At 48.5% G+C, this 12,296-nt stretch overlaps 1 protein-coding gene across 1 annotated transcript in view; it reads left to right on the top strand.

Moving 5' to 3' along the window:
- The window catches only part of LOC126543631 (neprilysin-1-like), a 106,130-nt gene extending 95,462 nt beyond the window's left edge, over positions 1-10,668 (top strand). Inside the window, exons 20-23 of the mRNA XM_055078113.1 lie at positions 1,141-1,215; positions 2,706-2,813; positions 8,626-8,699; positions 10,069-10,668. Of these exons, the coding sequence (XP_054934088.1) occupies positions 1,141-1,215; positions 2,706-2,813; positions 8,626-8,699; positions 10,069-10,183 (372 nt within the window). The 3' untranslated portion in view covers positions 10,184-10,668. The remainder of the gene's footprint in view (positions 1-1,140; positions 1,216-2,705; positions 2,814-8,625; positions 8,700-10,068) is intronic.
- The last annotated feature ends 1,628 nt before the right edge of the window (positions 10,669-12,296 follow it).

Here is a 12,296-nt window from a genome sequence, read left to right as displayed (position 1 = left end):
TCAGGATTCCCGACTTCCGCGATCATCTGCAGTCGTTGTATCCCCGTCTTTTTTGTCTGGTTTGCTTTGTGGCGCTTTTTTGTCGTCCCTGCCCATTATCCTATTACTTCCACTTTCTCCGATATCGGAAAAGTAGCATAGAACAGAGAGGCCACAATTTAAAAAAGAAATGACAATATTGACCTTCCACTGGTTCGTTCGCTGCTGACCGACTTCTTTACCGAGTCTGCCGCTGTTTCCTTATCAAGGGACCCAATAAAGGCACATCGCCGGTTATTGAATATGCCTCTATTACAAAACACAATTGTTTGATACTCTGCGTAAACGCGCGAAAACTCGAAGTTGTCATTTCTCATCTTCAATTTGCACTACTATTATATTGCGGCAAATCATGCCGATATTGAAGCCCTCGACCGATATTTAAGTGAACTAAAGGCTTGGTAGCAGAGTACAGTGCAGGAAAAACACATGAAGGAAGGGCTTCTTCAAGAATATTTCTCACTTTGATGAGACTTATGCCGGATGATCACCTCATTCTTTCTGACAAAGTACCGCCAATGATTTCGCGCTATATCGACGCGAGAGGCTGTTGCACTTACACAATTTTAAGAATTTAAGAGCTTCATGCATGATGGTGTGCCTATGTACCCAAGATGTCCTCAGTTATGGCAATATGTTATCACATCCTTGCCTACGCCATACAATATTCTGAGGAGAACGACAGCGCAAAAAAAAGAAAGTCCAGCCTTCACGTTCTGCCAGCATCGCGAGCATCTTAGCAACGGTCATGTTGTATGTACAGCCGAGCCACCTACAGGCCGTGAAAGTCGCGAATTCGGTGTAGTGTGGAGACAGTATTTGGAAGGGAACGTTTGTTCTGGGGAGTGGAGTACTTTTGTCACTTGTAGGACACATTCAAGCAGTTGCCGCACAGCGTGGAGTGAAACTGGAAAACAGTTTAATTTAACATACAGCTTTTACGTTACCATTTTTCGCTGTGTAATGTTCAATTCTTTCTCTCTCAGCGTGTATCTCTCTTTTCAGCTGTGTGTGCGCAAGTGCGTATTCATAATCGCTTGAGTTGTAAACGCCACTACACTACCTGTCACCGATGTTCGCGTTTCCTTTCGTTTCTTTCAGGTTCTGAAATCCAATTTTCCTTGGGTTCTTGCCGAGTTTGTCGGTGCAAGGTTGGCCCTCGATCTTTATGTCGAGGTAACGTTATGTGTGTGAATAGACTCTTCACTTAACTCCTCTAGTCTGTGCGTGTGACGTCTAACACTCTTAGACAAAGGTACACCCTTTGAGATGTATATCTTCCACACAACGATAATCATCATCTGCCTTGCTTGCGTTCCTTTCTTGAAAATGCCGCGCCCGCTACTTTCTTTTTTCTGCGCACAACACGAGACTGGAATGGCCTGCCCACCGAAGTGGCCACTATCATCGATCGACCCACTTGCATTCAAGTGACTCCTCGAAAATATCCCTTTGTAATTTGTAGTATCTATCGTTGTCACTAACCCCACACTCCCTCATGTAATGTCTCAACAAGAGACCTTTGAGGAAATAAATAAATAGATAAATAAATAAATAAATAAATAAATAAATAAATAAATAAATTTCCTGTAGGGAATGCTATGTCATGCTAATAACGCGCATGCCGTTCGTTATTGGGAAGTACCGGGCTCACAGCGTTAAAGAAAGGAAATGCGGACAAAACAGATGACGTTTATTGTATGTGGCAAGATACGACCCAGAGGGTGTAATTTCGTTTTAGAGTGTACCTGTGCCTGTTCCAGCAAATCGAAATAGCACAAGATATGCGAAGGTAGCGCAAAATGCGAGTGTCGTGCACGCCAGGCACGCAGAGAACAATACCAAGCACTCTTGTTTAAGATAAATAAGATAAAGCACACGCTCCATGGGAAACTTAACGTAGTGTTGTATAAGAAGTGCCAGCAATTCCAGCAGAAATATTTTGTAGAGAAATGTAGAATTGAAATGTTCAATAGAATTGCGAGGAAGGAAAATCAGCATGGAGCCATTGTTTCGACCAGAATTGTCTCCGTAAGGACCGATAACGGGTGTTCCTTCTTGCATCAAAAGACCTGCAACTCATCGCTAAATGGAACGTCTGCAGTGCCTTCAAAAGGGCTGGTTGGTTCATCTGCGTCAGCTTGCAACAAATACCTCGTTTTCTTTTTTTTCGTTAAAAAGTAATTCATGGGTTACAGCGCACTGTCTTTTTCAGCACTAGTTGACAATGTTGCACATACTATTACCCATTCATTTTTGTAAAAGTGCATGAATGTGTACATGCCCCATGTATGGTAAGTACCTTCCTTTGAACTGATCTTATACTTGCAACACCTTTTTTCATCATTAGCATGCTAATTTGATACGTAGTATTTTACGATTGGATCTACTTTGCGCAAGATAAATCTGGCAATACCATTTGCGCCTTCTTGCATCAGTATGATATGTTCATATGCATAATTATTCTACGCCGAGCAAGGGGCATTCACTGTCATCTATGAAATTAAATAGCAGTAGCAAAAGGTGTCTTCACCTGCTTGTTTGGAGATGCTAAGAGCACCAAAAAGGAGGGGTGGGGGGAAGCAGAACAAGCGTACCTTGTTGATAGCACGGAAGTTTATTTCACAAATATCGGCAATGTTCGCAATTTTCTCACTGCTCCACAGCTTTACAAGAAGATCTCTGCAAAAGCGACCCCAAATGACTCCGGAATTTTCGTGCGTGGCTTCAGCCCTTTCAGAGCAGATCAGATGGCATTCATCTTTTACGCTGAGGTAGGCATTTGTGTACGTGGCCGCTGTTCTTTTTTTCTTCAGTTGCGGAAACGCTGCGTGTCTGCCCGTCCTTGCGCAGCAAAATTATTCTGCTAAAGCTGAAATATAATTGAGGTTTGCTTGTAGTTGAAAACAGCGTATGACCACCAATTTAACTTGCATACTTTCAACGTCGAGGTGCAGAACGTGTTACCTTAGGTCAAACAACTACGTGCGCATGCAATGGCATCTATTGCTGTAACATTTCTTTTGTTGTTATTGCCACTCACTTGTCAAGCGTGGCAATTAATATTGGTGAGCATTCGGGCAGATTCAAGAAAAACGCGTCCCGTCTTTTGCGCTGTCTCGTCCCAAAGCGCTGCTTTACCAACTAGCTTGGATTCGGACCTTACTGAGCACAATGTGATAATCAGTCAAACCTTTCAATGCGTAGAACTCTTACAAGCCCCACGTGTAGGCATCTCATCGAGGCGACAGACGAGCTCAAATGCGAGCGATCATCGTTGGCGAAATGACATGACGGAGGGGAAACACCGTTTGTAGCGGATATCAGTCGGTTTGGCTCGACAGTAGAACGCCTCTATACAACGAATGCCTCCACGAGAAAATGACCCTTTTAACTAAGTATTAACTAGCTCCCGGCCGAGTTCCCATGTATGGTGAGTTCCTCTACAAGGAAGACTACTACAGCGAATTCCCCTGTACAACGAATGAATTTAGGCGTTCTCGACGGCTCAGTTGTACAACGAACGCCACCGTAGCGGTCGGTGTCCCCACGGCCTCCTTCCGCAAACGCCACTGAGTTCCGACGAGGGAGTCGATAGCGGCATTTGACGATCGGCAGCTTTGCTTCGTTGCTTGCTCCATAGCTCGTTGCTTGCAGCAACGAGCTATGGTAAGAAGAATGATTGGCATAACGTTAAGGGACAAGAGAAGAGCGGATTGGGTGAGGGAACAAACGCGAGTTAATGATATCTTAGTTGAAATCAAAAAAAAAAGAAATGGGCATGGGCAGGACACGCAATGAGGAGGGAAGATAACCGATGGTCATTAAGAGTTACGGAATGGATTCCAAGGGACGGAAAGCGTAGCAGAGGGCGGCAGAAAGTTAGGTGGGCGGATGAGATTAACAAGGTTGCAGGGACAACATGGCCACAACTAGTACATGACCGGGGTAGTTGGAGAAATATGGGAGAGGCCTTTACCCTGCAGTGGGCATAACCAGGTGATGATGATGATGATGAGATTTGCTTCGCGTGGCTTCCGCGCTTTGCCGTGGAGCATGCCTTGAAATTCGGCGCAACAAGGTCGGTTGCAGTCGCATATCGCATCAGACAAAGTGCGCAGGAAAAATTAATGGGTTATTTCACGAAATTTATTGAATACATGTAAAATAAAGATTATCTCTCGTTAAACATGCTTAGAATGCGCTTCGGGGCTCCATCTTTACAACGGTGTTACCTGTATAACGAAGAACTTCGGATATCCCAAGCACTTCGTTATAAAGGCGTTCGACTGTAATTGCGAGATAAACTTCTGTCTTGAGTCCACTCACTTGGTCCTTGAATGGACTGTTGTGCGTTGCTTAATCAATTCCAGCTCCAGAAACAAGGAGAAAAGTTTTGGGAAGAGCGACGTAACAGCGCTGCAACACTACCCTGACGCATGATGCTACAACTAGCTATCGGTTGCTCTATGCCACTGAGTTACTGAACACCATTCGGTGTATACGAAAGAAAATAAAAAACTTAAGAAAATGCGAAAGCTAGAACTGATATTAAATGCGACACTTAGGAGAAAAATGATTTCAAGTGTACTAGTAGGTTAACGTTCTGCAAGCGCAAAAGAGCCACTTACGCCCTGAAAAGAGGGTCAATGAACTATAAAAGACACGAAGACGACAGGCTCTCGGTGATGGCGCCTTGACGTTCCCGAACCATCGCGTCATGACGTCACGAATTTATAAGATGTCGATTCTGGCCTGGTTAGCGTTATGGACTGCACAAGTGCGCACACACACACACACGCAAAGGCAAACACGCAAACGCGTGCGCACACACGCAAATGCACGCGCACACACACAAACGCACGCGCACACACGGAAACGCACGCGCACACACGCGCACACACGCGAACGCGCACACACGCAAACGCACACACACAAACGCAAACGCACACACACACATAAACGCACGCACACACGCAAACACACGCACGCACGCTAAAACGCACGTGCACACACGAAAACGCACGTGCACACACGCAAACGCACGCGCACACACGCAAGCGCACGCGCACACACGCAAACGCACACACACGCGAACGCACACACATACACGTAACGCACATACGCAGACGCACGCGCACACACACGCAAACGCACGCGCACACATACGCAAACGCACGCGCACACACACGCAAGCGCACGTGCACAGACGCGAACGCACGCGCACACTCGCAACCGCACGCGCAAACGCGCACACACGCGCGAACGCACACAAGTAACGCCCACACACACTCAAACGCACACACGCGCAAACGCACGCGCACACGCATGCACATACACGCAGACGCGCACGCACACACACACACGCACGTGCAAACACACACGCACACGCACGTGCAAACACACAAACGCACACACTGCAAACGCACGCACACACACGCACGCAAACACACACACACACACATACGCACACACGCACGCACACACACGCAAACGCACACACTGCAAACGCACACACACACAAATACGCACCCACGCAAACGCACGCACACGCACGCGAACGCACGCACGCAAACGCACGCACGCATACGCAAACGTGCGCTCACACACGCAAACGTACGCGCACACACGCGGACACACGCGTACGCAAACGCACGCACACATACGCAAACGTACGCTCACACACGCAAACGTACGCGCACACACGCAGACACACGCGCACACACACGCAAACGCACGCACACACACACACACACACACGCAAACGCACGCACATACACGCAAACGCACACCCACACGCAAGCACACACACGCATACGCACACGCGTAGACGCAAACGCACACTCACACACGCAAGCGCACGCAGACGCAGACAAGCAGACGCACGCACACAAACGCACACACGCGCACGCACACGCACACGTGCAAACGCACAAGCACACTCACACACACAAACGCACACACATACATGCAAGCGCGCACACACACACGCGTGCCGGACCAGGACGAAGTTTTCTTCAACTATGAGGCTTTTCTTTCGAGGAACCCGTATGGGTTTCGTTTCTAGCAATTGCTACGAACGGGTGGATGTCTGATTTTCCCTTGATTCATTACTTCTCTCCACTTTGCGGGTGTCCGCACAACTACTACGTTAAACACGCAAACGCACGCACACACACGCAAACGCACACACACGTAAACGCACGCACACACGCAAGCGCACGCACACACAGGCAAACGCACACACACACACCCGCAAACGCACACACACACGGAAACGCACTCACACACGCAAACGCACGCGCACACACGCAAGCGCACACATGCCCACGCAAACGCACGCACGCACATGCATGCGCACACACGCACACGCACACACGCAAACGCACACGCAAACACACGTACGCACGCACACACACGCAAACGCACACACGCGCACGCTAGCGCACACGTGCAAACGCAAACGACACTCGCACACGCAAGCGCACGCGCACACACGCAAGCGCACGCGCACACACGCAATCGCATGCGCACACACGCTAGCGCACGCGCATACACGCAAACGCACACACACACGCAGACGCGCGCACACACATGCACGCACACACATGGACGCACACACAACGCACACACGCAAACGCACGCGCACACACGCAAGCGCACACATGCCCACGCAAACGCACGCACGCACATGCACGCACACACACACGCACACGCACGTACGTACGCACGCCAACACACTTGCGAACGCACGTGCACACACACGCAAGCACACGCACTCACACACGTAAGCGCACGCGCACACACGCTAACGCACGCACACACACACGCAAACGCACACGCGCAGGCGCAAACGCACACTCACAGACGCAAGCGTACGCGAACGCGCACACACGCGAACGTACGCACGCACGTACGCACGCATGCACGCACGCATACACGCACGCAGACGCATACACGCAAACGCACACACGCAGACGCAAACGCTCACGCGCAATAGCAAACGCACGCGCACATGCACACGCACACACATACACGCAAACGCACACACCCGCGTGCCAGACCAGGACGAATTTTTCTTCAACCACGAGGCTTTTCTTTCGAGGAACCCGTATCGGTTTCCTTTGTAGCAATTGTTAAGAACGGGTGGATGTCTGAGTTTCCCTTTATTCATTACTTCTCTCCACTTTGCGGGTTTCCGCAGAACTACTACGTTAAACACACGCAAACGCATACGCACATGCAAACGCACGCAAGCGCATGCCCACACCCACGCAAGCGCACGCCCACACACGCGCGAACTCACGCACGCACACACACACACGCAAGCGCACGCACGCGCACGCACGCGCACACACGCAACCGCGCACACGCAAACGCACGCACGCACAAACACACACACTCGCACATGCACGCACGCACGCACGTACACGCACTGACACGCAAATACACACACACACACACACACACACACACAAACGCACGCGCGCACACGCGCGCAAGCGCACGCAACCGCACGCACGCACGCTAACGCACGCACGCACGCGGAAACGCACACACACACGCAAACGCACACACGCCAACGTTAACGCACAGGCGCAGCGCAAACGCACACTCACACATGCAAACGCACGCGCACCTACGCAAGCGCACGCACACACACGCAAGCGCACGCACACACACGCAAGCGCACGCACACACACGCAAACGCACGCACACACACGCACGCGCACGCGCACGCGCACACGCACGCGCAAGCGCACGCGCACACACACGCGAACGCACTCGCACACGCGAACGCACTCGCACACGCGAACGCACTCGCACACAAACACCAACGCACACACACACGCGCGCAAACGTACGTACACACAAGCAAACGCACGCACACACACTCAAACGCACACACACACACGCAAACGCACGCGCACACACGCAAACGCACGCACGCACGCGCGCACACGCACACACGCACACACACGCAAACGCACGCACACGCAAGCACACGCACGCGCGCACACGCACGCAAACGCACACACACACACACACGCAAACGCACGCACGCGCACACGCACACACACACACGACAGAGAGGAAAGATGTAATAAGCTTTAATGCCACTACAACTGCCCCAAATACAAAAAATATATCAGTGGCACCACACTAACGAACCGGCACCGATATTCTTGCTTAAAATTTTAAAATGAAACTTTACCCCCCTTTTCTTTCTGGCAATGTATTCTCGCCACAATATGACCACAATATTTCTCCGATAGAATACTTGATAAGTGCAAAGGCGTTTACCGTTTCTCTTTAGCGCACATGTATCGATATTATTAAAGCCAATATCACAATTCACAATTATTTTCATAACACACCAGAAAGGCTAGCCTTTATATAAACTTTCCCGCAATGGAAGGGCATACTGACCTGCTATAGGGCGAGAAGCTTTTGAACCAGTAGTCGACCTTGTAGAATATGTGGCGCCACCTAATGGGAACACATGTAAACTTCAGCGGGCTGTTCTTCTGTCATTTTTCTTACTGGTGTGTTTTTCCCCACCTCGGACTCTCCTGCTGCGAACAGAATGCTTGTGAGCCGCTGCCAACTCTGAATGCCACTCACCGCTTCTTGACGCATGGTATTTCGCCTCGCGACAAGTAAGGTTCCTATAATTAGACATTTCTATTTTGCCTGTATCGCGGACAGTCCCAAAGTCGTTTCTGCCACAACTTCTGCTGCGTTTCTGCTGTGTATTTCTGCCACAACTGATTCGAGTTACCCCAAATCGGGAATTGTAAAAATTATCAGTTCACTGACCAAGCCGGACAGCAGCGGCAAATGTCGGAATTTTTCGCGGCAATCTCCCGATACGTATAATACTGAGTAATTTTGATTATTCAATTTTCTTAACTATTTTAGAGGTTATGAGGTGACTGCTGAGGTGACTGCTTAGGTGACTGCTCAACCACTAAACTGATTTTCATTATCTCTGAGAAATAAATACTCAATATACATCACCGCAAATGCATTGTTGCAATTCCATGGTTGTTTCCGTTAACGGCTCCTTGCAAAGAAAAATAGAAACACTACGTGAGAAACGCTAACATGAACAGCAGTGGATTCCACGGCAAATTTGTCGCTGTGATTCACGAAACTGGGGACAAGCGCAAGGGCATGCATGGTCACTGTCATGCATGGTCATGCATGCAGCCGCTTATCCACGTTAAGAACATCGCTTTCTCATACCTTAACGCGATTAAAATTTGAAATGTGTGCCACATTCCGGAAAGAGTACATTAAATTGGGAAGCCTCGAATCGCAAGTCTAAGTACAATATGTGTAACGCGACAGTTCAGAAACAGAATACTAAATAATTTATTACTGTAGTTACTATTTTTCTCTCAAAGAATATTTATAATTTGTTGTGCAAATTAACTCACTCGCTATTGTCGGAACTACGGGTGAAGATTTCCTTGACGGGGAATAATGTTCGGGCTTTCTGGGTATATTAGCTTATGGTCTATAGCATATATTGAATAAGTGGTGAAGTAACGCTAATCTACATCACCGCTTTCCAATGGGCGGCGGTTGCTTTTTGGCTAGGGCGTTGCGATACATAGTTCGAGATCGCGGGTTCGATTCGGCCCTCATTTGCCAAGTTTCGACGGGGACGAAGTGGGAAAAAAAAATTCTCATGTACGTCGATTCATTTTGAACTCAAGGATGTCAACATTAAACGGTTGTCTTGAACTACGATTTGGCTCATAATCAAAACGTGATTTTGGCGCGTAACACCCTAAAAGTTCGCTTTTAACACAGTAGTGCGTAGCAAACTTTCGTTCTATAGCACTAAAGCAATAAGAGACGTGATAACAACTTTGCTTGTATAAAGGTACGCAGACTGTTTTGGCGAGCTGTTTAGTCCCCTCGAGTTTGGTTGCCTGCGTTGTAATGAATCGTGGCTTCGGCACGTAAAACCTCGAAATTCAATTTTTTTTTGACACAGTTCCCACTTTTACCGTCCAGGACAAGAGTGTCGCTCGCCAGCCTGCAAGACTTCACCAGCAGCTTCCGTTGCCTGGGCGGCATGGCCATGCGATCGGCCGTGCCTCCTACCTGCAGGCCGTGGCGTAACGGCTAGGCGTGTCTCCAGTCGCCGCCGCCGCACCCGAGCACTTTCTAGAGCGGCGACAGCATCTATTGCGACAGCGCCCCACGTGACGACGGCCATTTTGTTGTCCCCGTCCGTTCAAACACATAAACTATCCAAACGACCTCGGTCGTTCGGCCCGTGTCTTCGCAGTCGTAAATCAACCGCCGATGTTGACAGAGACCGTCTGCGCGTGGTCGTCAACCTGCCCCCTCCCCCACACCCCCTCCTACGGTTAGCCGTGAATACTACATTGTGTATACGTGTTTCGCCGCCATATTGGACGCATTGTTTAATCAGCCTTTACCTTTCGCGACATTCGCGTGGTGTCACCCGTTACCGGACAGCGAGTGAGCATATCTACAGAGTGACGCTCGAGTCTCCCGTCGACCGTTGGCTCGTTGGTCTCATTTTACGAGATTTCTGTACTCAGCAATTAACCGACTGCCGTTTACGCTAATGAATAAAGTATCTAAATGGACATATGGGAACAGGTGTCGCAGCGGCGAGTGTTTGCAACACGGAGCTGATTGAACGGCAAGATACCTTTGCGGATGCTGAATAATTGGAAGGTTTGGAATAGGGAGATACCTTTGCGGACGCTGATAGGGCAGATATCCTAAATGTTGCAATGCAATCGGTGCAGAAGGACAGTGTAGGAATCTGACGAGCATGGAGAGCCACAAACAAGAACCGTTCGTCAGATTCTCATGCTGTCCCCATTCAACGATAAAGAACCAACAAGCCAAACTCGAAGGACTGCGTTGTAGCTGTTGGTTCTGTGGTTGTTTTTCGAGCCACGTTTTGAAATTGCTTTTTGAACCCGGTGCTATGACGTAGAACTGCTCGTAGATGCGCGTCAATGCTTTCTTTACTGATTAGAGCGCTTCCTACAGTGGGCAGTTCGACGGAATACCCTCTGGTCAGGTGAAATTACTGCTACCTTAGAAGGAGGTCACTGGCCATAGTCAGTGCGAAATGACGTTTCAAGATACGTACAAATTCCTTGTTCACAATTAAAAAAGCATCTGGGTTTTTATAATGTCACGATGTCATTATAAGGCACGCCCTAGTGGAAGACTCCGGACGAATTTTAAACCACCTGGGCCCTTGCGTTTCGCCCCTGTCGAAATGCAGCAGCCGAGGCAGCTACCTTAGACTCGAGGTCTCTGCCTTGGTCTCAGCAGGGCAACGTCACAACTAGTTGGCCTACCGCGGCTGGTTTTCGCAAATTGAGTGAGACCAAAATGGCGTTTCTAGATCCGCACGAGTCCCTTGGTGACAAGTCTGACTTGTGAACAAGGCCGTAACCGGATCACCAAAATTCATTTTGTTTTGGCTGTGACTAGTGACATGCTCCTTTTCTAAACAGTATTTCTAAACAGTGTATGTGTATTTCGAGCTCATGTATGTTAACTCTGTTACTTGCCTCTTTCGAATTTCTACCGGTTGTTTTGTAGTCAGTTCTTTCTACGATGGCTCAAACGGGCCAGTGGTTTCATTAGTTCCATGGACATTCAAAGGAGGGCAGCAAGAACTGTTGCAGTCTATCGACAGTAACGCAATATCAACAACTGAATCTATCACAAGAACTTGAAAAAATAATGATTCTTTCTTAGAGAAAACAAGGGAATTGGCTACATAGACTTGTGCATACACGTGTACAGACTAGGAAACAGACTTGGAAGTCTTCCTCTAGCCTTACTAATTAGGACCGCCAAATGATACAATTTTTACTCCCATAAGTCCTCAACTTCATAGCAAGCTAAAATGGTGTGCAATAATTGTTTCATTACAAGAATGCCATATTTTTGCTAGTGTTGTGTTATGTATCTGCTCAGTGGGATATCTTGTTGGTGCTGCTGTTGCATTGTCAACGGGGTGCAAGCCTTGGTGAAGCCTTAACATGTCTTTTTGCTTGCATGACCCCATCACAAATTTGTAAATTATCTTCTCTCTTGGTGCTGAAAAAGTTTCGCAGTTCCACCCGAAAGACGAAGCATCGATTGCTATATCAAATTAATAGATAGCTGTGCGAAGAAAGGATAGTAGATTTATCAGCCGTATGATCTTGTAAACATTCGCTTACTAATTAAGTTAACAG

Source organism: Dermacentor andersoni, chromosome 10 (assembly GCF_023375885.2).
Source record: "Dermacentor andersoni chromosome 10, qqDerAnde1_hic_scaffold, whole genome shotgun sequence".
Lineage (NCBI taxonomy): Eukaryota > Metazoa > Arthropoda > Arachnida > Ixodida > Ixodidae > Dermacentor > Dermacentor andersoni.
This window is presented reverse-complemented; position numbering and strand designations above follow the sequence as displayed.